The sequence below is a fragment of the Pleurodeles waltl genome, chromosome 10 (genome assembly GCF_031143425.1).
Source record: "Pleurodeles waltl isolate 20211129_DDA chromosome 10, aPleWal1.hap1.20221129, whole genome shotgun sequence".
Taxonomy (NCBI): Eukaryota; Metazoa; Chordata; class Amphibia; order Caudata; family Salamandridae; genus Pleurodeles; species Pleurodeles waltl.
Window position 1 is genome coordinate 67,205,586 of NC_090449.1, and position 26,321 is coordinate 67,231,906.

The following is a 26,321-nucleotide window of genomic DNA, read 5'->3' on the forward strand; positions in this document are numbered from 1 at the left end:
TGCAGAAACAAGCGTCGGGTTTGCAATGTTAGTCTATGAGAGATCAACGGATCTCTTCAGCGCTGCAGGCAGGCAAGGGGGGGCTTCCTCGGGGAAACCTCCACTTGGGCAAGGGAGAGGGACTCCTGGGGGTCACTTCTCCAGTGAAAGTCCGGTCCTTCAGGTCCTGGGGGCTGCGGGTGCAGGGTCTTTTCCAGGCGTCGGGACTTAGGATTCAAAGAGTCGCGGTCAGGGGAAGCCTCGGGATTCCCTCTGCAGGCGGCGCTGTGGGGGCTCAGGGGGGACAGGTTTTGGTACTCACAGTCGTAGAGTAGTCCGGGGGTCCTCCCTGAGGTGTTGGTTCTCCACCAGCCGAGTCGGGGTCGCCGGGTGCAGTGTTGCAAGTCTCACGCTTCTTGCGGGGAGATTGCAGGGTCTTTAAAGCTGCTCCTTGAAACAAAGTTGCAGTCTTTTTGGAGCAGGTCCGCTGTCCTCTGGAGTTTCTTGTCTTTTCGAAGCAGGGCAGTCCTCAGAGGATTCAGAGGTCGCTGGTCCCTTGGAAGGCGTCGCTGGAGCAGAGTTCTTTGGAAGGCAGGAGACAGGCCGGTGAGTTTCTGGAGCCAAGGCAGTTGTCGTCTTCTGGTCTTCCTCTGCAGGGGTTTTCAGGTAGGCAGTCCTTCTTGTAGTTTGCAGGAATCTAATTTTCTAGGGTTCAGGTTAGCCCTTAAATACTAAATTTAAGGGCGTGTTTAGGTCTGGGGGGTTAGTAGCCAATGGCTACTAGCCCTGAGGGTGGGTACACCCTCTTTGTGCCTCCTCCCGAGGGGAGGGGGTCACAATCCTAACCCTATTGGGGGAATCCTCCATCTGCAAGATGGAGGATTTCTAAAAGTTAGAGTCACCTCAGCTCAGGACACCTTAGGGGCTGTCCTGACTGGCCAGTGACTCCTCCTTGTTGCTTTCTTTGTTCCCTCCAGCCTTGCCGCCAAAAGTGGGGGCCGTGGCCGGAGGGGGCGGGCAACTCCACTAAGCTGGAGTGTCCTGCTGGGCTGTGACAAAGGGGTGAGCCTTTGAGGCTCACCGCCAGGTGTCACAGCTCCTGCCTGGGGGAGGTGTTAGCATCTCCACCCAGTGCAGGCTTTGTTACTGGCCTCAGAGTGACAAAGGCACTCTCCCCATGGGGCCAGCAACATGTCTCTAGTGTGGCAGGCTGCTGGAACTAGTCAGCCTACACAGACAGTCGGTTAAGTTTCAGGGGGCACCTCTAAGGTGCCCTCTGGGGTGTATTTTGCAATAAAATGTACACTGGCATCAGTGTGCATTTATTGTGCTGAGAAGTTTGATACCAAACTTCCCAGTTTTCAGTGTAGCCATTATGGTGCTGTGGAGTTCGTGTTTGACAAACTCCCAGACCATATACTCTTATGGCTACCCTGCACTTACAATGTCTAAGGTTTTGTTTAGACACTGTAGGGGTACCATGGCTCATGCACTGGTACCCTCACCTATGGTATAGTGCACCCTGCCTTAGGGCTGTAAGGCCTGCTAGAGGGGTGTCTAACCTATACTGCATAGGCAGTGAGAGGCTGGCATGGCACCCTGAGGGGAGTGCCATGTCGACTTACTCGTTTTGTCCTCACTAGCACACACAAGCTGGCAAGCAGTGTGTCTGTGCTGAGTGAGAGGTCTCCAGGGTGGCATAAGACATGCTGCAGCCCTTAGAGACCTTCCTTGGCATCAGGGCCCTTGGTACTAGAAGTACCAGTTACAAGGGACTTATCTGGATGCCAGGGTCTGCCAATTGTGGATACAAAAGTACAGGTTAGGGAAAGAACACTGGTGCTGGGGCCTGGTTAGCAGGCCTCAGCACACTTTCAATTGTAAACATAGCATCAGCAAAGGCAAAAAGTCAGGGGGCAACCATGCCAAGGAGGCATTTCCTTACAACTGGCATCAGTGTGCATTTATTGTGCTGAGAAGTTTGATACCAAACTTCCCAGTTTTCAGTGTAGCCATTATGGTGCTGTGGAGTTCGTGTAAAACAGACTCCCAGACCATATACTCTTATGGCTACCCTGCACTTACAATGTCTAAGGTTTTGCTTAGACACTGTAGGGGCGCAGTGCTCATGCACTGGTGCCCTCACCTATGGTATAGTGCACCCTGCCTTAGGGCTGTAAGGCCTGCTAGAGGGGTGTCTTACCTATACTGCATAGGCAGTGAGAGGCTGGCATGGCACCCTGAGGGGAGTGCCATGTTGACTTACTCATTTTGTTCTCACTAGCACACACAAGCTGGTGGGCAGTGTGTCTGTGCTGAGTGAGGGGTCTCTAGGGTGGCATAATGCATGCTGCAGCCCTTAGAGACCTTCCCTGGCATCAGGGCCCTTGGTACCAGAGGTACCAGTTACAAGGGACTTATCTGGATGCCAGGGTGTGCCAATTGTGGAATCAAAAGTACAGGTTAGGGAAAGAACACTGGTGCTGGGGCCTGGTTAGCAGGCCTCAGCACACTTTCAATTGTAAACATAGCATCAGCAAAGGCAAAAAGTCAGGGGGCAACCATGCCAAGGAGGCATTTCCTTACAACTGGCATCAGTGTGCATTTATTGTGCTGAGAAGTTTGATACCAAACTTCCCAGTTTTCAGTGTAGCCATTATGGTGCTGTGGAGTTCGTGTAAAACAGACTCCCAGACCATATACTCTTATGGCTACCCTGCACTTACAATGTCTAAGGTTTTGCTTAGACACTGTAGGGGCGCAGTGCTCATGCACTGGTGCCCTCACCTATGGTATAGTGCACCCTGCCTTAGGGCTGTAAGGCCTGCTAGAGGGGTGTCTTACCTATACTGCATAGGCAGTGAGAGGCTGGCATGGCACCCTGAGGGGAGTGCCATGTTGACTTACTCATTTTGTTCTCACTAGCACACACAAGCTGGTGGGCAGTGTGTCTGTGCTGAGTGAGGGGTCTCTAGGGTGGCATAATGCATGCTGCAGCCCTTAGAGACCTTCCCTGGCATCAGGGCCCTTGGTACCAGAGGTACCAGTTACAAGGGACTTATCTGGATGCCAGGGTGTGCCAATTGTGGAATCAAAAGTACAGGTTAGGGAAAGAACACTGGTGCTGGGGCCTGGTTAGCAGGCCTCAGCACACTTTCAATTCAAAACATAGCATCAGCAAAGGCAAAAAGTCAGGGGGTAACCATGCCAAGGAGGCATTTCCTTACAAGGAGCACAACTGATACATGCCAACCTGATGCTGGAGAAAAACAATCTAACAGTGGAGCTGGTGCCCATATACATTGTCAGGGAGAAGTCACATCAAAACCAGTGACTCAGAAGAATTCTAACAAAAACAAGTTTCAAATGTCAGAACCCAACACTAGATGGCAGGAATAGGCAGAACATGAGTAACTACAGCTACACATGCTACATTGTTTCCAGAGGTAAGATAAGTAGAACTAACACCGAAAACACAAACACCTGCAAAAATAGTGTTTTAAATATGATTTGCTATCAACTCGTATGCGATTATCAGAAGAATGTCATGTTTTATTTTATGTTGTAGGGTTTTTAATTATACAACAGCCATCTATCTTCAACTTACCATGTTTGCTGGAGTTTTGATCCAATGAAAGGTTAGACATGCTGTTGTCCCCCATTGTCCATTTTCTAAGTCTTGACTGTGGTTCTTTTCCGCTGCCCATGTCAACATTTACACTCAAGTTAGAATTCAAGCCTGAGAAGAAACTACCAGTTAACTCCGTAATGATGAAATGTCAGGAAAAACATACATATCTTTACTACTCTCAACACACTTAGAAAGTAGATAATGTGAATATAAATAGAAGAGACTGCACAACATTTAAAAACAACTTCCAGGCAGCAGTAGGCAAAAACAAAACATGTAATCTTAGAGTAAACTTTTATTGGTTGAATTCAAGGGCTTTTAAATTTCAAGACATTCCTTCCCTAAAGCACTCAAACAATACAGGTGGGTCTTGCTAACAGCATTTCACTCCTACTTTATAATATCACCATAAACTACACGCGCTAAATCCATTCACAATAATGCCAAATCCATTCCATTCGTCTTTAGAAACACCTCAGAAGCATTAATGACTACACTGTATTGAGGTGTGACATTAATTTAGCGCTAACTAGCCTTTTGTAGGGCACTTAAGCACATCTTATCCCAAATATACAAGAAACAAACCACCAGAACCTAATCACCATAAATCAAACATGTGGTGCAAAAAAATGAGTGTATGCACAAATCCTCTAAGCAGGGGCGCACACTGAGGTCGGAAACATCAAAAGCTTCCACATAGAGCACATTCCCAGATCCCACCATCCAAACACCTTCAAACTAGAATAATTTTAACATCAAGTTCTAAAAGTGTTTGAAGCATCATTCAAACATCACATGAAGCTTGATCCATCAAGTCTTATGTAAGAAACTAGTTGCTTACTTGTATGCATGTTTTCCAGGAACATGATGTTCATTGTATGTCTATTTCTCAGTGCCAAATGCAGCTTGATAGTGGGTAAAATAGTGTTGTCCTAATCTGGTTTGGGCCAAATGTTATGTTGTCTGTTCTTTGTACTTCTTGGAACCGTATCTGACTTAAACATGTTTCAGGCTAAGAGCTTCATATTTAATTAAGGGGATAAAAATAACAGAGCCAGACAGGGATAGGTGGGTGAAGCAACAAGGGATCTCGGGGAGTACCACAGAGCGCAGGAGGAAGGTTTGTAAAGTGGAAAAGCAGCACAAAGGGGACAAGGAAACAAGATGGTTAACACTCCAATGAGCGTGCTGAAAGCAAAGAAAACGCAAATCCAACCAATATAGCCACTGGGCCGAGTCAAAGTCTGCACCAAATTCTGGTATTGCACACAACTGGTCTTTTGACAAAAAGACAGCTACAGCGGTCTGTAGGAAAGAACAAAGAACTTGCATGTGCAATGGATGAAGCTTAAGGTATCTAAAAGGAAAAAATACTCAGTACATAAGGAAGCGCTTTCCTGCAAATACACATTACGAACAAGCAAGGTCTGACTGAATAATATCAAGAGTGTGTGTGTCCAGGTTAGGGCTCAGAAAACTAATATTCTGAACGGTGATGCCATTCAGTCTCTCAAATCTGGCTTAGAAAGAAATACAACTGGCTACATTTGCCTACCTTTATTATGCTTCTATACTGCTAGTGTTCAGGAGTGATGATACAAGATGTAAGGAGTAGCCCCCTTCCCACTCTCCTCAGAAAGTCACTGAAGAAGGTATAAAGTACACTGAGGATGTGTGTGGGGCAAAAATGATGACTGATGCAAATGGGTCATACTTAAGTGATAACCAACTGCAGACCCGATGGCTTTCCAATGCGTACTGGTATAATTATGTGGCTCAGCATTTAATTGGGGCGTTCTAATTACCATTCTGCCAACACTTCGATATTATGTAGGGCCTACACTCGTATAATGGAGAAAGTAGGTACGTGTGATGTGAAATGTTTGAAGTATTTCGAAGGTTCATCTTGGTTTATATTATGACAACGGAGATAAGAACATTTATAATCATCATTCTGACAGACAAATCAATCTTGTTTAAGTCAATTTGACATGTCTGGCTTATCCCTACCAATAACAGCTACTTCTGATCCTCAAGAATCTTTGTATTTTAAGCCTATCTGCTTAAATTTGGAGAGCTTATCTGTCTACATGGTAGCTGTATTTTGGACTTGACAGTCGATCACTAAGGCACTGAGGGTTTAGACACTCTATGAAGCTCAGTGGCATTTGTACGAGCAACTCTAACCCAGTGCCTCTAAATCAAAATCAGTTTACGACAAACTTGACACTTGTACATTTGTATAGATATTTCCATTTTAGCATCCATAACAGTCTGAGATAAGATCCTTGGGCAAACCGAGCATAAATACTGGATGTGTTGTTGGATGCTGATTTTCAATGGCAATTGGGAAAAACAAGAAGCTGACTGGAATATCCACCATAACTACTCTTAAAATGGAACTGAAGACATCCAAACAATACAATCCGTAAACAGACAAACCAGTAAAATTAATGTCGCTACAGACTCAAATCTGTGCAGTACTACAGAGCCTTCTACCTTGGTTACTCTTGTACCTCTGTATTAATTCTTAGAAGGAATGATGCCAGCCATGTCTAGATTTCCAAACCAGTTAAATAAAAATAAACAAAAAAATAAAATAAAAATATAATGCTGGTTAAGTAGTGGGGCAACTGGGCTTATGGTTGACATGGTGACTGATAAGGACGTTGGATACAGTCAACGCCCAAAGTTAAGAAACTAGAAGAGGTTGCTACTGTAAATTAATAATACAAATAAGCAGTGCCAAGCTCACTTCAACATGATCACACGTCAGAACCTCATGCACCTCCCCTGCTTCCATGTAGGTGATACAATAACCAGACATCTCTATAATCAGATAAAGAAGTAAGCCTGTAGTGACTCTTTATAGTTTAGAGTGCCACAATACCATTAGAGGCTATTTGGTGTTATTAAAAATGTCCCGGGTCCCACAATGCTCAGAGCAGGTATGATTGGTGGGGGCGCCCTGTCTGGCCACTCCAGGGCAGACTGGGAGCCTGGGCCTGCTCTCTTCAACCCGGCAACACAGGGCCAGGTTGGAGACAGCCCTGTGTGCATGTGTTTGGACGGCCCAAGACGGCCGGTCAAACACACATGCACACTGAGGTGAGTGCTCTGTGCACTCCCCTCCATGGCTGTCATCCTCCATCGCTCGCCCCTTTAAAAATAAAACGATAATAAACATTGTTTATTATCTTTTTATTTTTAACGTTTTGCAGTTGCTGCTGCTGGTGGTGGAGGGGCACCCATGCAGTGTATATCCTATGACTAGTTGGTAGGAAGGAATTCCCCAAGACTGAGGTAGAGCAGAGGTGTACTTTCAATAACTCCTGACCATGGATCCCACAGCAGCATAGACTACATCCATTTTCAGAACACCCATTAGTAGCTCCCCCATGTATAAGCTCATTCCAAACTAAACATCCAGAGCCAACATTGAACACAACCCAAACACACCTTGGGGACATTAATAACCCACCTATAGGAAAGTTGCTGAATGAACTGATGGGCGAGGAGCCCTTTTGTTGCTCCTGGGAGGAGTGGGGAAGCATACTGTCAAGGTAGGATTTCATGCCAGGAGACTGATGCACTTGTTGAGGCAGAGGCTGCTTCATCAGCAGGTTTGGATCCATCTGCCGGGCCTGCTGCATCATCTGCTGCTGCATATTGAGATATCGACTCTGAAAGACAGGAGACAAGATGCTCTACTAGGCAAAGAGCAACATGGAAGACAGATACTTCATTCAGTTTGTAATAAACATTATTTCAAATGAAATTTGATGAAAGGTAGTATAGGCTACGTATTATCCATTCTGTCCCTCCATTCTCCTGAAAATAATTAAAACAACTTTAAAGGTCTTTCACTTTACCAAACCTTTTGTGCTTATCACTGTTTTGCAGACAGTGTCTTCATAAATGACTTGACTGAATCCCAGTACACCAAGCTAAAACTACCAGTTTCCAGCTTATAGCGCAATGCAGTCCTATTCTCTGCAAAATCCTAAATATCCAGTGTTTGGAGCAGACATAAGTTATTTTTCTTTGATGGAGAAGTTATTGATCTTGGGTAACTCTCTTCCAGGTGGATCCTCAATCTAAATAGATTAATCATCTTTAGAATAAACCACAGGTGTCAGACTGGGCAGGGTTGTGGAATTCCTATCGCCCGACGCCCGGGACATCTTGTTTGGGGTCAAGGGCAACAAGTTTTTATGTTTACTTTGTCCTTGGGACAAGTAGGCCCAACCCCCTGCAGCACAAACCCTTTGGCTGCCTGTTTACAGAGAGTTGAACTCTCTGCAGTTGAGGTAATGTGTTTCCAAAAGATAATGCTGTTCGAACTTGTATTTATGGTTCATTATTTGAAAGACTTCATTATTAGGGTGCGTGCTGTAAATAAATGTTTTAAGGTCACACTTCACTACTGACGTTGGTTCCAGTACAAAAAAAAAAAACGTGTACACACATTTTTGAAAAGTTTAGGCTAAGTATAATGCTCCCAGAATGCTCTCTGATTATATGCAAATGAAGTGTCATTTAGTAAAATGTGTTGATGCATGCTAGTATTTCCCAAAAACATTTCTAATGGAAAATCAGTGTAACCATTTTCAACATGATTATGGGAAGCATGAAAATAAACAAACACTGACAAAGCCAACTGATCTGACATATTTTTATAAGTCTTTTAGTTTCATCAATGCGTGTCTTATTTTGACATGGCTTTTGTAACACTTTATTGTTGTGGGAGCTACCAGGCCCTCAACATTGTAACAAACATTGGCAAAAAAAAAACCAAAAGTTTTTGAACTCTTAAAGCACACGTTGCCACCAGCGGCATAACAAAGGCCCCGCAGCCGCCCTCCAGGGGGCCCCGTCAGCACAGCACCTGCCCTGAGTGAGTCTGGAGAGGGGGCTCCTCCATGTTCTTTGCAAAGGGGCACCCTCCAGTTTCGTTACGTCACTGATTGCCACTGTAGTTCCTGACACTGAACAAAACTACTTTGTGTGGCAATATGCTCCTTGTGGAAGAGCAGAATGCGATCACTCACAGTAAAGCCAGCCGAAAGAGAGAGAAATAGAAGTTTAATAAAAACAAAATGTCTTTGTTAACACCAGACCTAATTAGGGACCAAGACCCACATGTAGGTAGCTTTTTGCATGTCGCAAACAGCGACTTTCGCTGTTTGCGACATGCAAAAAGCACATTGCGATGCAAAACCCAGTTTTGCGATTCAGTAACCTGGTTACCGAATCACAAAACAGGTTTGCGACTCGCAATTAGTAAGGGGTGTTCCCTTCCTAATTGCAACTCGCAGTGCAATGTAGGATTGTTTTGTGACCGCGAACGCGGGCGCAAACCAATCGCAGTTTGCACCCATTTCAAATGGGTGCTAACACTTTCGCAAAAGTGAAGGGATCTCCATGGGACCCCTTCCCCATTGTGAATGTCACTGTAAAAAAAAATTCAGAGCAGGCAGTGGTCCTGCTCTGAAAAAATGAAACGAAAACGTTTCATTTTTCGTTTTTGTTATGCATCTCGTTTTCCTTTAAGGAAAACGGGCTGCATTACAAAAAAAAAAACCAAAAACTGCTTTATTGAAAAGCAGTCACAGACATGGTGGTCTGCGGTCTCCAGCAGGCCACCATTCGTGAGGGGGTCGCAAATTGCGACCCACCTCATGATTATTCATGATGTGGGCATTTGCGAAGCCCTTGCGAATCACAGATGGTGTCAAGGACACCATCCTACATTCGGATTTGCGACTCGCAATTTGCAGGTCACAAATCTGAACCTACCTACTTGTGGCCCCAAATTCTTAAAGAAAGTCACAAAAGTGCACCCATGGTATATGTCGTACCCCGTTAAAATATTTGTGAACTGTATTTTAGCGTGGGTAAATACGATGTGTAGATTTGCTCATGTGAAAATCTATTGAGCATCTGCAAGTTCATTTTCCCTCCAGCCACTTTCTTCCCAACCCTGGAAGAAGTTCTAATTCTGCCATTGTCAGGAGTAAATGTCCAACCTTTCTTATTATGGGAAAATATTAGAGAGAAGCTGGTAAAAATCTTTAAAACATGCAGGTTAGTAGGTTTGCAGACTCAAAGGCATTCCAGCCCTGGAACTATTGCTTACTGCTTCCTCCAGCCCCAGTATGCAGATCTGCAGAAAGGTGGCAAAATAAGGAAATTGTTACAGTAGGGATTGAAACTCCAAGTATTCAAGCCCTACTATGGTAGTAGCCCTGGTATAATCAGAGAGGCTATTAATTGCTGCCATAATTTGTCGCCACACTACATGGCACCAAAGGGACAAGTAGATCTTTTTACAGGACAAGTAGATTTGAGAAGCAACCTGTCCCCTGGACAAGTAGATATTTTAATAAATTCCACACCCCTGCTGGGTCTGGAACATTTGTCAGTAGTCTTTGCAAGCTCCTGTAGATGGCATTGTCTGAGTCCACCTTGGCTCTACACCACCCTAGAATTGACTGCGCAGAGCTGCATGTTAAGTGCACCCCTGCATGCTGACGTCTCTTTTCCCTTTCAGTGCGGAGTGCAAAAGAAACTGTAGGTGACCGTGAGCCGATTGCTAGCTTAGGACCTTCTTAGTAGTTAAACAGATCACTCCACCAAAAGGGGAGTTGGAAGGGCAGCAAGGAATTTGCCATTTTGTGTTAGATGTGGGAGGACACTATCAGGCAGTGTAGGGTGGAATATTTACACCATTAGGTAGGGCAAGGACAGCCAGGCATAAGAGGCACCTTCAAGCACCCACTTGAAAACACTTCCTGGATCTGCAGCAGATCAAAAGAGGACTGGACCTGCTGTCTAAGCCAAGATGAGCCCTGAAGAACTGGAACTGCCTCCTCTTGTACCCAGGATGAAGAAGTTGAGTCAAAGGATTGCAAAGCTGCATTCCTGTTCAAGCTATAGAGATACAACAAGATGGATTGGATCCTGCTTGTGGCCTCTGCCGGACACCCTGTGAGTCCCTAAATGCCTCTCATTGGGGACTTTTGAAGGTATCCATGTGCTGGATTGAGATTTAAAAAACTAAATGATAAGCAACGATTTTTTAACAGGACAAACAAGGTTGGTGTATCCGGTACACGCTCCATCGCACTTTAAATTTCACCTAAGTACCGCTCTACTGCAACCACTGATTATTGTTGCCATTTTGTGCTTTAAGACAAAATTTCGAATTTAACTTTAAGTCATATCTCTGATTTTCCTTATTGGAATTTTGTTTAGTTTATTAAATGTTACTCTATTTTTCAAAAATGCTTTGGGATTTTTATTGTTTTGCATTTTGACTTTGTTTAGATACCGCACAAGTATTTTACCAATTGCTCTAGTCTGTCTGCTCGGTGCTGCTACCACCACAGGGTTGAGCCAAGGTTAATTTTGTGGTTTTACCAGATCACTCCAACAATGACTATGATTATTTCTTGAAGTGGACTGTCGCCCACCCCAAATAACCTAATTTACTTCATAGGAGAGGTTTAAGCTAGCCGAATTCTAGGATCTTAGGTGGCAGATCACTAGGCTGAGCAGTCTCGGTGAAAAAAGTCAAGTCTGAGCAGAACTGTCAACTGGAGGCTGATTAACATTTCCTGAACCATAGAGTACCAGGTGTCTGGCCCAAGAGGGGGCCACCATGAGGAGCATCAAGGATACTTGTCCAGTTTTCCTTACTGCATACAGGAGAAGCAGGAGAGAAGAAAGAGTATAGGCAAAGATCCATGACCAGCTCATTCATAGTGCACTGCCCATGGACTCTGGATGTGGCACGTGGATGCATTTTTTGGCATTTTGCGTTTTCAGAGATGGGAAAAAGATATGCGGGTGCTGTAAGGAAATGCCTCCTTGGCATGGTTGCCCCCTGACTTTTTGCCTTTGCTGATGCTATGTTTACAATTGAAAGTGTGCTGAGGCCTGCTAACCAGGCCCCAGCACCAGTGTTCTTTCCCTAACCTGTACTTTTGTATCCACAATTGGCAGACCCTGGCATCCAGATAAGTCCCTTGTAACTGGTACTTCTAGTACCAAGGGCCCTGATGCCAAGGAAGGTCTCTAAGGGCTGCAGCATGTCTTGTGCCACCCTGGAGACCTCTCACTCAGCACAGACACACTGCTTGCCAGCTTGTGTGTGCTAGTGAGGACAAAACGAGTAAGTCGACATGGCACTCCCCTCAGGGTGCCATGCCAGCCTCTCACTGCCTATGCAGTATAGGTAAGACACCCCTCTAGCAGGCCTTACAGCCCTAAGGCAGGGTGCACTATACCATAGGTGAGGGTACCAGTGCATGAGCATGGTACCCCTACAGTGTAAGCAAAACCTTAGACATTGTAAGTGCAGGGTAGCCATAAGAGTATATGGTCTGGGAGTCTGTCAAACACGAACTCCACAGCACCATAATGGCTACACTGAAAACTGGGAAGTTTGGTATCAAACTTCTCAGCACAATAAATGCACACTGATGCCAGTGTACATTTTATTGTAAAATACACCACAGAGGGCACCTTAGAGGTGCCCCCTGAAACTTAACCGACTGTCTGTGTAGGCTGACTAGTTCCAGCAGCCTGCCACACCAGAGACATGTTGCTGGCCCCATGGGGAGAGTGCCTTTGTCACTCTGAGGCCAGTAACAAAGCCTGCACTGGGTGGAGATGCTAACACCTCCCCCAGGCAGGAGCTGTGACACCTGGCGGTGAGCCTCAAAGGCTCACCCCTTTGTCACAGCCCAGCAGGGCACTCCAGCTTAGTGGAGTTGCCCGCCCCCTCCGGCCACGGCCCCCACTTTTGGCGGCAAGGCTGGAGGGAACAAAGAAAGCAACAAGGAGGAGTCACTGGCCAGTCAGGACAGCCCCTAAGGTGTCCTGAGCTGAAGTGACTAACTTTTAGAAATCCTTCATCTTGCAGATGGAGGATTCCCCCAATAGGGTTAGGATTGTGACCCCCTCCCCTTGGGAGGAGGCACAAAGAGGTGTGTACCCACCCTCAGGGCTAGTAGCCATTGGCTACTAACCCCCCAGACCTAAACACGCCCTTAAATTTAGTATTTAAGGGCTACCCTGAACCCTAGAAAATTAGATTCCTGCAACTACAAGAAGGAGGACTGCCTAGCTGAAAAACCCCTGCAGAGGAAGACCAGAAGACAACAACTGCCTTGGCTCCAGAAACTCACCGGCCTGTCTCCTGCCTTCCAAAGATCCTGCTCCAGCGACGCCTTCCAAAGGGACCAGCGACCTGGACATCCTCTGAGGACTGCCCCTACTTCGAAAAGACAAGAAACTCCCGAGGACAGCGGACCTGCTCCAAGAAAAGCTGCAACTTTGTTTCCAGCAGCTTTAAAGAACCCTGCAAGCTCCCCGCAAGAAGCGTGAGACTTGCAACACTGCACCCGGCGACCCCGACTCGGCTGGTGGCGATCCAACACCTCAGGAGGGACCCCAGGACTACTCTAAGACTGTGAGTACAAACACCTGTCCCCCCTGAGCCCCCACAGCGCCGCCTGCAGAGGGAATCCCGAGGCTTCCCCTGACCGCGACTCTTTGAATCCAAAGTCCCGACACCTGGGAGAGACCCTGCACCCGCAGCCCCCAGGACCTGAAGGACCGGACTTTCACTGGAGGAGTGACCCCCAGGAGTCCCTCTCCCTTGACCAAGTGGAGGTTTCCCCGAGGAACCCCCCCCTTGCCTGCCTGCAGCGCTGAAGAGATCCCTAGATCTCCCATTGACTTCCATTACAAACCCGACGCTGGTTTCTACACTGCACCCGGCCGCCCCCGCGCTGCTGAGGGTGAAATTTCTGTGTGGGCTTGTGTCCCCCCCGGTGCCCTACAAAACCCCCCTGGTCTGCCCTCCGAAGACGCGGGTACTTACCTGCAAGCAGACCGGAACCGGGGCACCCCCTTCTCTCCATTCTAGCCTATGTGTTTTGGGCACCACTTTGAACTCTGCACCTGACCGGCCCTGAGCTGCTGGTGTGGTGACTTTGGGGTTGCTCTGAACCCCCCAACGGTGGGCTACCTTGGACCAAGAACTGAACCCTGTAAGTGTCTTACTTACCTGGTAAAACTAACAAAAACTTACCTCCCCTAGGAACTGTGAAAATTGCACTAAGTGTCCACTTTTAAAACAGCTATTTGTCAATAACTTGAAAAGTATACATGCAATTTTTATGATTTAAAGTTCCTAAAGTACTTACCTGCAATACCTTTCGAATGAGATATTACATGTAGAATTTGAACCTGTGGTTCTTAAAATAAACTAAGAAAAGATATTTTTCTATACAAAACCTATTGGCTGGATTTGTCTCTGAGTGTGTGTACCTCATTTATTGTCTGTGTATGTACAACAAATGCTTAACACTACTCCTTGGATAAGCCTACTGCTCGACCACACTACCACAAAATAGAGCATTAGTATTATCTATTTTTACCACTATTTTACCTCTAAGGGGAACCCTTGGACTCTGTGCATGCTATTCCTTACTTTGAAATAGCACATACAGAGCCAACTTCCTACATTGGTGGATCAGCGGTGGGGTACAAGACTTTGCATTTGCTGGACTACTCAGCCAATACCTGATCACACGACAAATTCCAAAATTGTCATTAGAAATTGATTTTTGCAATTTGAAAAGTTTTCTAAATTCTTAAAAGACCTGCTAGGGCCTTGTGTTAGATCCTGTTTAGCATTTCTTTTAGAGTTTAAAAGTTTGTAAAAGTTTGAATTAGATTCTAGAACCAGTTTTAGATTCTTTAAAAAGTCTTCCAACTTTTAGCAAAATAATGTCTGATACAGAGATGAATGTGGTGGAACTCGACACCACACCTTACCTCCATCTTAAGATGAGGGAGCTAAGGTCTCTCTGTAATATCAAAAAAATAACCATTGGCCCCAAACCTACCAAAATACAGCTCCAGGAGCTTTTGGCAGAGTTTGAAAAGACCAACCCCTCTGAGGGTGGCAACTCAGAGGAAGAGGATAGTGACTTGGAGGACAATTCCCCCCTACCAGTCCTATCTAGGGAGAACAGGGTCCCTCAAACCCTGACTCCAAAAATAATAGTCAGAGATGCTGGTTCCCTCACAGGAGAGACCAACACCTCTGAAATCACTGAGGATAGCCCCAGTGAAGAGGACATCCAGTTAGCCAGGATGGCCAAAAGATTGGCTTTGGAAAGACAGATCCTAGCCATAGAGAGGGAAAGACAAGAGATGGGCCTAGGACCCATCAATGGTGGCAGCAACATAAATAGGGTCAGAGATTCTCCTGACATGTTGAAAATCCCTAAAGGGATTGTAACTAAATATGAAGATGGTGATGACATCACCAAATGGTTCACAGCTTTTGAGAGGGCTTGTGTAACCAGAAAAGTGAACAGATCTCACTGGGGTGCTCTCCTTTGGGAAATGTTCACAGGAAAGTGTAGGGATAGACTCCTCACACTCTCTGGACAAGATGCAGAATCTTATGACCTCATGAAGGGTACCCTGATTGAGGGCTTTGGATTCTCCACTGAGGAGTACAGGATTAGGTTCAGGGGGGCTCAAAAATCCTCGAGCCAGACCTGGGTTGACTTTGTTGACTACTCAGTGAAAACACTAGATGGTTGGATTCAAGGCAGTGGTGTAAGTAATTATGATGGGCTGTACAATTTATTTGTGAAAGAACACCTGTTAAGTAATTGTTTCAATGATAAACTGCATCAGCATCTGGTAGACCTAGGACCAATTTCTCCCCAAGAATTGGGAAAGAAGGCGGACCATTGGGTCAAGACAAGGGTGTCCAAGACTTCAACAGGGGGTGACCAAAAGAAAGGGGTCACAAAGACTCCCCAGGGGAAGGGTGATGAGACAACCAAAACTAAAAATAGTAAAGAGTCTTCTACAGGCCCCCAAAAACCTGCACAGGAGGGTGGGCCCAGAGCCTCTTCACAAAACAATGGGTACAAGGGTAAAAACTTTGATCCCAAAAAGGCCTGGTGTCATAGCTGTAAACAGCATGGACACCAAACTGGAGACAAGGCCTGTCCCAAGAAAGGTTCCACTCCAAACTCCCATCCAGGTAACACTGGTATGGCTAGTCTCCAAGTGGGATCAACAGTGTGCCCAGAGCAAATCAGGGTCCACACTGAAGCTACTCTAGTTTCTGAGGGTGGGGTGGATTTAGCCACACTAGCTGTCTGGCCGCCTAACATGCAAAAATACAGACAGCAACTCTGTAGGAAGTTGGCTCTGTATGTGCTATTTCAAAGTAAGGAATAGCATGCACAGAGTCCAAGGGTTCCCCTTAGAGGTAAAATAGTGGTAAAAATAGATAATACTAATGCTCTATTTTGTGGTAGTGTGGTCGAGCAGTAGGCTTATCCAAGGAGTAGTGTTAAGCATTTGTTGCACATACACATAGACAATAAATGAGGTACACACACTCAGAGACAAATCCAGCCAATAGGTTTTTATATAGAAAAATATCTTTTCTTAGTTTATTTTAAGAACCACAGGTTCAAATTCTACATGTAATATCTCATTCGAAAGGTATTGCAGGTAAGTACTTTAGGAACTTCAAATCATCAAAATTGCATGTATACTTTTCAAGTTATTCACAAATAGCTATTTTAAAAGTGGACACAGTGCAATTTTCACAGTTCCTAGGGGAGGTAAGTATTTGTTAGGTTAACCAGGTAAGTAAGACACTTACAGGGCTTAGTTCTTGGTCCAAGGTAGCCCACCGTTGGGGGTTCAGAGCAACCCCAAAGTCACCACACCAGCAGCTCAGGGCCGGTCAGGTGCAGAGGTCAAAGTGGTGCCCAAAACACATAGGCTAGAATGGAGAGAAGGGGGTGCCCCGGTTCCGGTCTGCTTGCAGGTAAGTACCCGCGTCTTCGGAGGGCAGACCAGGGGGGTTTTGTAGGGCACCGGGGGGGACACAAGCCCACACAGAAATTTCACCCTCAGCGGCGCGGGGGCGGCCGGGTGCAGTGTAGAAACCAGCGTCGGGTTCGCAAGGTTAGTCTATGAGAGATCTCGGGATCTCCTCAGCGCTGCAGGCAGGCAAGGGGGGGATTCCTCGGGGAAACCTCCACTTGGGCAAGGGAGAGGGACTCCTGGGGGTCACTTCTCCAGTGAAAGTCCGGTCCTTCAGGTCCTGGGGGCTGCGGGTGCAGGGTCTCTCCCAGGCGTCGGGACTTTAGGTTCAAAGAGTCGCGTTCAGGGGAAGCCTCGGGATTCCCTCTGCAGGCGGCGCTGTGGGGGCTCAGGGGGGACAGGTTTTGGTACTCACAGTATCAGAGTAGTCCGGGGGTCCCTCCTGAGGTGTTGGATCGCCACCAGCCGAGTCGGGGTCGCCGGGTGCAGTGTTGCAAGTCTCACGCTTCTTGCGGGGAGCTTGCAGGGTTCTTTAAAGCTGCTGGAAACCAAGTTGCAGCTTTTCTTGGAGCAGGTCCGCTGTCCTCGGGAGTTTCTTGTCTTTTCGAAGCAGGGGCAGTCCTCAGAGGAGGTCGAGGTCGCTGGTCCCTTTGGAAGGCGTCGCTGGAGCAGGATCTTTGGAAGGCAGGAGACAGGCCGGTGAGTTTCTGGAGCCAAGGCAGTTGTCGTCTTCTGGTCTTCCGCTGCAGGGGTTTTCAGCTGGGCAGTCCTTCTTCTTGTAGTTGCAGGAATCTAATTTTCTAGGGTTCAGGGTAGCCCTTAAATACTAAATTTAAGGGCGTGTTTAGGTCTGGGGGGTTAGTAGCCAATGGCTACTAGCCCTGAGGGTGGGTACACCCTCTTTGTGCCTCCTCCCAAGGGGAGGGGGTCACAAGCCTAACCCTATTGGGGGAATCCTCCATCTGCAAGATGGAGGATTTCTAAAAGTCAGAGTCACCTCAGCTCAGGACACCTTAGGGGCTGTCCTGACTGGCCAGTGACTCCTCCTTGTTTTTCTCATTATTTTCTCCGGCCTTGCCGCCAAAAGTGGGGCCTGGCCGGAGGGGGCGGGCAATTCCACTAGCTGGAGTGTCCTGCTGGGTTGGCACAAAGGAGGTGAGCCTTTGAGGCTCACCGCCAGGTGTGACAATTCCTGCCTGGGGGAGGTGTTAGCATCTCCACCCAGTGCAGGCTTTGTTACTGGCCTCAGAGTGACAAAGGCACTCTCCCCATGGGGCCAGCAACATGTCTCGGTTTGTGGCAGGCTGCTAAAACTAGTCAGCCTACACAGATAGTCGGTTAAGTTTCAGGGGGCACCTCTAAGGTGCCCTCTGGGGTGTATTTTACAATAAAATGTACACTGGCATCAGTGTGCATTTATTGTGCTGAGAAGTTTGATACCAAACTTCCCAGTTTTCAGTGTAGCCATTATGGTGTTGTTGAGTTCGTGTTTGACAGACTCCCAGACCATATACTCTTATGGCTACCCTGCACTTACAATGTCTAAGGTTTTGTTTAGGCACTGTAGGGGTACCATGCTCATGCACTGGTACCCTCACCTATGGTATAGTGCACCCTGCCTTAGGGCTGTAAGGCCTGCTAGAGGGGTGTCTTACCTATACTGCATAGGCAGTGAGAGGCTGGCATGGCACCCTGAGGGGAGTGCCATGTCGACTTACTCGTTTTGTCTTCACTAGCACACACAAGCTGGCAAGCAGTGTGTCTGTGCTGAGTGAGAGGTCTCCAGGGTGGCATAAGACATGCTGCAGCCCTTAGAGACCTTCCTTGGCATCAGGGCCCTTGGTACTAGAAGTACCAGTTACAAGGGACTTATCTGGATGCCAGGGTCTGCCAATTGTGGATACAATGGTACATTTTAGGTGAAGGAACACTGGTGCGGGGGCCTGGTTAGCAGGGTCCCAGCACACTTCTCAGTCAAGTCAGCATCAGTATCAGCCAAAAAGTGGGGGGTAACTGCAACAGGGAGCCATTTCTTTACAAACTCTTAATTAATGGGACTAGAATAGAGGGCCTGAGGGATACAGGTGCCAGTGTCACCATGGTGACAGAGAAACTGGTTTCCCCTGGCCAATACCTGACTGGAAAAACTTACACAGTCACCAACGCTGACAATCAGAGAAAAGTACATCCCATGGCAATGGTTACTTTAGAATGGGGAGGGGTCAATGGCCTGAAACAGGTGGTGGTCTCCTCAAATATCCCAGTGGACTGTCTGCTTGGAAATGACCTGGAGTCCTCAGCATGGGCTGAGGTAGAACTAAAAACCCATGCAGCAATGCTGGGTATCCCTGAACTGGTGTGTGTGAAAACAAGAGCACAATGCAAGGCACAGGGTGAAAAAGTAGAGCTGGAGTCTGGAAGAATGGCCCAGCCTACCAAGAGAACAGGAAAGTCAGTTGGGAAACCAACTGCAACACAGCAAAAGAAAGGGAACCTCTCTTCTCAGGAAGAAGTTCTGCCCTCTGAGGGAACTGAGCCTTTGGAGCTTGAACCTTATCAGGTTGAGCTCTTAGGCCCAGGGGGACCCTCAAGGGAGGAGCTGTGTAAGGGACAAGAAACCTGTCCCTCTCTTGAAGGCCTTAGGCAGCAAGCTGCTGAAGAGTCCAAAGGCAAGAAAAATGGAACGCATAGGGTCTATTGGGAAGATGGGCTCCTGTACACTGAGGCCAGGGACCCCAAACCTGGTGCCACTAGGAGAGTGGTAGTGCCTCAGCTGTTCAGAGAGTTCATCCTAACATTGGCCCATGACATTCCCCTTGCTGGACATTTGGGACAAACCAAGACGTGGGAGAGGTTAGTCAACCACTTCTACTGGCCCAATATGTCCAACATGGTTAAGGAGTTTTGCCTCTCCTGCCCCACCTGTCAAGCCAGTGGTAAGACAGGTGGGCACCCAAAGGCCCCCCTCATTCCACTTCCAGTGGTGGGGGTCCCCTTTGAAAGAGTGGGTGTGGACATAGTTGGTCCACTAGAACCTCCCACAGCCTCAGGAAATATGTATATCCTGGTAGTAGTGGATCATGCTACCAGGTATCCTGAAGCTATTCCCCTTAGGTCGACTACTGCCCCTGCAGTAGCCAAGGCCCTCATTGGTATCTTTACCAGAGTGGGTTTCCCTAAGGAGGTGGTGTCTGACAGAGGTACCAACTTCATGTCAGCATACCTAAAACACATGTGGAATGAGTGTGGAGTGACTTACAAATTCACTACACCTTACCATCCACAAACTAATGGCTTAGTTGAGAGATTCAACAAGACATTAAAGGGCATGATCATGGGGCTCCCAGAAAAACTCAAAAGGAGATGGGATGTCCTCTTGCCATGTCTGCTTTTCGCTTACAGAGAGGTGCCACAGAAGGGAGTAGGATTCTCACCCTTTGAACTTCTGTTTGGTCATCCTGTAAGGGGACCACTTGCCCTTGTTAAAGAAGGCTGGGAGAGACCTCTCCATGAGCCTAAACAGGACATAGTGGACTATGTACTTGGCCTTCGCTCTAGAATGGCAGAGTACATGGAAAAGGCAACCAAAAACCTTGAGGCCAGCCAACAGCTCCAGAAGTTTTGGTATGACCAAAAGGCTGCACTGGTTGAGTTCCAACCAGGGCAGAAGGTCTGGGTTCTGGAGCCTGTGGCTCCCAGGGCACTCCAGGACAAATGGAGTGGCCCTTACCCAGTGCTAGAAAGGAAGAGTCAGGTCACCTACTTGGTGGACCTGGGCACAAGCAGGAGCCCCAAGAGGGTGATCCATGTGAACCGCCTTAAACTCTTCCATGACAGGGCTGATGTGAATCTGTTGATGGTAACAGATGAGGATCAGGAGGCAGAGAGTGAACCTCTCCCTGATCTTCTGTCATCAGATCCAAAAGATGGCACAGTAGATGGAGTGATCTACTCAGACACCCTCTCTGGCCAACAGCAAGCTGATTGTAGGAGAGTCCTACAACAGTTTCCTGAACTCTTCTCCTTAACCCCTGGTCAGACACACCTGTCCTGGACACAGGAGACAGCATGCCTGTCAAGAACAAAATCTTTAGACAATCTGACCATGTTAAGGAAAGCATCAAGGTGGAAGTCCACAAGATGCTGGAATTGGGAGTAATTGAGCGCTCTGACAGCCCCTGGGCTAGCCCAGTGGTCTTAGTCCCCAAACCTCACACCAAAGATGGAAAGAAAGAGATGAGGTTTTGTGTGGACTACAGAGGGCTCAATTCTGTCACCAAGACAGATGCTCATCCAATTCCAAGAGCTGATGAGCTCATAGACAAATTAGGTGCTGCCAAATTCTTAAGTACCTTTGACTTGACAGCAGGGTACTGGCAAATAAAAATGGCACCTGGAGCAAAAGAGAAAACAGCATTCTCCACACCTGATGGGCATTATCAGTTTACTGTTATGCCCTTTGGTTTAAAGAATGCCCCTGCCACCTTCCAAAGGTTGGTGAATCAAGTCCTTGCTGGCTTGGAGTCCTTTAGCACAGCTTATCTTGATGATATTGCTGTCTTTAGCTCCACCTGGCAGGATCACCTGGTCCACCTGAAGAAGGTTTTGAAGGCTCTGCAATCTGCAGGCCTCTCTATCAAGGCATCCAAATGCCAGATAGGGCAGGGAACTGTGGTTTACTTGGGCCACCTTGTAGGTGGAGGCCAAGTTCAGCCACTCCAACCCAAGATCCAGACTATTCTGGACTGGGTAGCTCCAAAAACCCAGACTCAAGTCAGGGCATTCCTTGGCTTGACTGGGTATTACAGGAGGTTTGTGAAGGGATATGGATCCATTGTGACAGCACTCACTGAACTCACCTCCAAGAAAATGCCCAAGAAAGTGAACTGGACTGTGGAATGCCAACAGGCCTTTGACACCCTGAAACAAGCAATGTGCTCAGCACCAGTTCTAAAAGCTCCAGATTATTCTAAGCAGTTCATTGTGCAGACTGATGCCTCTGAACATGGGATAGGGGCAGTTTTGTCCCAAACAAATGATGATGGCCTTGACCAGCCTGTTGCTTTCATTAGCAGGAGGTTACTCCCCAGGGAGCAGCGTTGGAGTGCCATTGAGAGGGAGGCCTTTGCTGTGGTTTGGTCCCTGAAGAAGCCGAGACCATACCTCTTTGGGACTCACTTCCTAGTTCAAACTGACCACAGACCTCTCAAATGGCTGATGCAAATGAAAGGTGAAAATCCTAAACTGTTGAGGTGGTCCATCTCCCTACAGGGAATGGACTTTATAGTGGAACACAGACCTGGGACTGCCCATGCCAATGCAGATGGCCTTTCCAGGTTCTTCCACTTAGAAAATGAAGACTCTCTTGGGAAAGGTTAGTCTCATCCTCTTTCGTTTGGGGGGGGGGTTGTGTAAGGAAATGCCTCCTTGGCATGGTTGCCCCCTGACTTTTTGCCTTTGCTGATGCTATGTTTACAATTGAAAGTGTGCTGAGGCCTGCTAACCAGGCCCCAGCACCAGTGTTCTTTCCCTAACCTGTACTTTTGTATCCACAATTGGCAGACCCTGGCATCCAGATAAGTCCCTTGTAACTGGTACTTCTAGTACCAAGGGCCCTGATGCCAAGGAAGGTCTCTAAGGGCTGCAGCATGTCTTATGCCACCCTGGAGACCTCTCACTCAGCACAGACACACTGCTTGCCAGCTTGTGTGTGCTAGTGAGGACAAAACGAGTAAGTCGACATGGCACTCCCCTCAGGGTGCCATGCCAGCCTCTCACTGCCTATGCAGTATAGGTAAGACACCCCTCTAGCAGGCCTTACAGCCCTAAGGCAGGGTGCACTATACCATAGGTGAGGGTACCAGTGCATGAGCATGGTACCCCTACAGTGTCTAAACAAAACCTTAGACATTGTAAGTGCAGGGTAGCCATAAGAGTATATGGTCTGGGAGTCTGTCAAACACGAACTCCACAGCACCATAATGGCTACACTGAAAACTGGGAAGTTTGGTATCAAACTTCTCAGCACAATAAATGCACACTGATGCCAGTGTACATTTTATTCTAAAATACACCACAGAGGGCACCTTAGAGGTGCCCCCTGAAACTTAACCGACTGTCTGTGTAGGCTGACTAGTTCCAGCAGCCTGCCACACCAGAGACATGTTGCTGGCCCCATGGGGAGAGTGCCTTTGTCACTCTGAGGCCAGTAACAAAGCCTGCACTGGGTGGAGATGCTAACACCTCCCCCAGGCAGGAGCTGTAACACCTGGCGGTGAGCCTCAAAGGCTCACCCCTTTGTCACAGCCCAGCAGGGCACTCCAGCTTAGTGGAGTTGCCCGCCCCCTCCGGCCACGGCCCCCACTTTTGGCGGCAAGGCTGGAGGGAACAAAGAAAGCAACAAGGAGGAGTCACTGGCCAGTCAGGACAGCCCCTAAGGTGTCCTGAGCTGAAGTGACTCTAACTTGTAGAAATCCTCCATCTTGCAGATGGAGGATTCCCCCAATAGGGTTAGGATTGTGACCCCCTCCCCTTGGGAGGAGGCACAAAGAGGGTGTACCCACCCTCAGGGCTAGTAGCCATTGGCTACTAACCCCCCAGACCTAAACACGCCCTTAAATTTAGTATTTAAGGGCTACCCTGAACCCTAGAAAATTAGATTCCTGCAACTACAAGAAGAAGGACTGCCTAGCTGAAAAACCCCTGCAGAGGAAGACCAGAAGACGACAACTGCCTTGGCTCCAGAAACTCACCGGCCTGTCTCCTGCCTTCCAAAGATCCTGCTCCAGCGACGCCTTCCAAAGGGACCAGCGACCTCGACATCCTCTGAGGACTGCCCCTGCTTCGAAAAGACAAGAAACTCCCGAGGACAGCGGACCTGCTCCAAGAAAAGCTGCAACTTTGTTTCCAGCAGCTTTAAAGAACCCTGCAAGCTCCCCGCAAGAAGCGTGAGACTTGCAACACTGCACCCGGCGACCCCGACTCGGCTGGTGGCGATCCAACACCTCAGGAGGGACCCCAGGACTACTCTAAGACTGTGAGTACAAAAACCTGTCCCCCCTGAGCCCCCACAGCGCCGCCTGCAGAGGGAATCCCGAGGCTTCCCCTGACCGCGACTCTTTGAATCCTAAGTCCCGACACCTGGGAGAGACCCTGCACCCGCAGCCCCCAGGACCTGAAGGACCGGACTTTCACTGGAGGAGTGACCCCCAGGAGTCCCTCTCCCTTGACCAAGTGGAGGTTTCCCCGAGGAATCCCCCCCCTTGCCTGCCTGCAGCGCTGAAGAGATCCCTAGATCTCCCATTGACTTCCATTACAAACCCGACGCTTGTTTCTACACTGCACCCGGCCGCCCCCGCGCTGCTGAGGGTGAAATTTCTGTGTGGGCTTGTGTCCCCCCCGGTGCCCTACAAAACCCCCCTGGTCTGCCCTCCGAAGACGCGGGTACTTACCTGCAAGCAGACCGGAACCGGGGCACCCCCTTCTCTCCATTCTAGCCTATGTGTTTTGGGCACCACTTTGAACTCTGCACCTGACCGGCCCTGAGCTGCTGGTGTGGTGACTTTGGGGTTGCTCTGAACCCCCAACGGTGAGCTACCTTGGACCAAGAACTAAGCCCTGTAAGTGTCTTACTTACCTGGTTAACCTAACAAATACTTACCTCCCCTAGGAACTGTGACAATTGCACTGTGTCCACTTTTAAAACAGCTATTTGTGAATAACTTGAAAAGTATACATGCAATTTTGATGATTTGAAGTTCCTAAAGTACTTACCTGCAATACCTTTCGAATGAGATATTACATGTAGAATTTGAACCTGTGGTTCTTAAAATAAACTAAGAAAAGATATTTTTCTATACAAAAACCTATTGGCTGGATTTGTCTCTGAGTGTGTGTACCTCATTTATTGTCTATGTGTATGTACAACAAATGCTTAACACTACTCCTTGGATAAGCCTACTGCTCGACCACACTACCACAAAATAGAGCATTAGTATTATCTATTTTTACCACTATTTTACCTCTAAGGGGAACCCTTGGACTCTGTGCATGCTATTCCTTACTTTGAAATAGCACATACAGAGCCAACTTCCTACAATTAGTATTATCTATTTTTACCACTATTTTACCTCTAAGGGGAACCCTTGGACTCTGTGCATGCTATTCCTTACTTTGAAATAGCACATACAGAGCCAACTTCCTACAGGTGCCCCAATGCTGAAGTAACTGTGGAGGAGTTGCAGGTGGCCCCCCTATTCGTAGACCTGTTAATGCAGTCTGAGTAGTTCTGAAAAATTATTGTTCATCCTGGAAAATGTTCAGCAAGGAGTTGAAGGTTGTGGTGGATAGCTCATTGCCCAATCCCCTGAGGTAGGGCGGGGAACTAGAGGACGTGCATGCCACCTTGTTTCTGCAAGTAATACATTGCCATCATGTTCCCTATTTTGATAAGAACTACCTTCCCATGAATAACCTTAAAGAAGGTTTTTAGGGCTAAGGACAAGACCAGTAGTTCTAGGTAACTGATGTGGCGATACTGTGTTGAAGGGCTACACCCGCTGCTAAATCATGGCATCAAGATGCACTCCACAGCCTGTAAGGGAGGCATCTGTGATAATGGTAACAAGCAAACGTGGGTCTGAGAAATGAAACCCTACAACAAGTTGCTGCTGTTTCACCAAAGCAGTGAGCAGTTATTACAGGCCTTGACCAACACTAGATCTTTCAAGTGACCTTCTTGTGCCCATTGTCCAGCAAGGCACTCTTGAAGGATGCATGCGGTGCCAGCGTGTAGTACAATGGAAGTGAACAAGCACATTATACCTAGAAGCCGCCGCATTCACGGTTCTGACCACAAGCTGATGACTTGGCTGAAAAAGTGAGCTGCCGCTGGAATGTAAACACTTTCTGGTGGTTGGCATAGGCCTTTACTATAACTTCATTTAACACAGATATCCCAGGTAACGATCGATCTGTTATGTTTGGACTTGGTCGCAGGCCTAGGCTTTTCAACGCGTCTTCATGAATATGAAGATGGTCATCCCCGAGGGCAAGAATATCCTTAGCATTTGGTAAGCAGGTTCCCAGAGCCAGATCTCTTTCACTAAACTGTACAATTGTCCCACTAATTGGCAATACCCGTGGCACCGCAGTAAGTCCCTAATAAATAGTATCCTAGTTACCTACGGACTGATACCAAAAGGTGGTCAGTAAGGGCAGCAGTATGTATTTTGCCACCCTCAGGGACCCTTCTCCTAGCCATTGAAGACTGCCATTGCAGGCTGCATGTCTTAATGCAGTTAAAAGTGAAAACACAAGACAGTCTGTATGCCATGCCTCCTAACTGCATGCAATATATAGAAGTACCCAACATCAGACATAACAGCCCTAAGGCACGGTTAATTATATTATATGTGTGGACATAGTTGCAAGAGCAGATCTGCCCCTGCTATGTCTTTGTCGATTCTTAGACATATTAAGTGATCAGGGAAGCCATTTTAAGTACATGTGCTGGTCACTGGTCAATACGAGTTCTCCAGCTACATGGCGGCTTCACTGAAACTGGGGATGTTTGGTATCATGCATCTCATATTAACAAACCCACACTGATTTAAGTAATGAATTAAATTAATACCTGCACCTTAGAGGTGCTCCATGAAAAACCTACCAACTACTAGTGTGCTGACCGACTTGTTTCAAACATGTCACCAGACCAGTTTGACATCCCCCCCCACCCCAGGGGTGGGATCCAATGCTCTCTGGCAGTCAGTAACAAAGCCTCCCCTGAGAGGGGAGTTACATACCCCTCCCAACAGGATGACTTGTAAAT

The 26,321-nt window shown here is 47.5% G+C and overlaps 1 protein-coding gene across 4 annotated transcripts in view; it reads right to left on the reverse strand.

Moving 5' to 3' along the window:
* The window catches only part of TNRC6A (trinucleotide repeat containing adaptor 6A), a 376,657-nt gene that overhangs the window by 177,258 nt on the left and 173,078 nt on the right, over positions 1-26,321 (reverse strand). For all 4 annotated transcript variants that reach the window (XM_069209691.1, XM_069209690.1, XM_069209693.1 and 1 more), the window contains 2 exons: positions 7,092-7,293; positions 3,587-3,718 (listed from right to left, as the gene is read on the reverse strand). In XM_069209691.1, the coding sequence (XP_069065792.1) occupies positions 3,587-3,718; positions 7,092-7,293 (334 nt within the window). The remainder of the gene's footprint in view (positions 1-3,586; positions 3,719-7,091; positions 7,294-26,321) is intronic.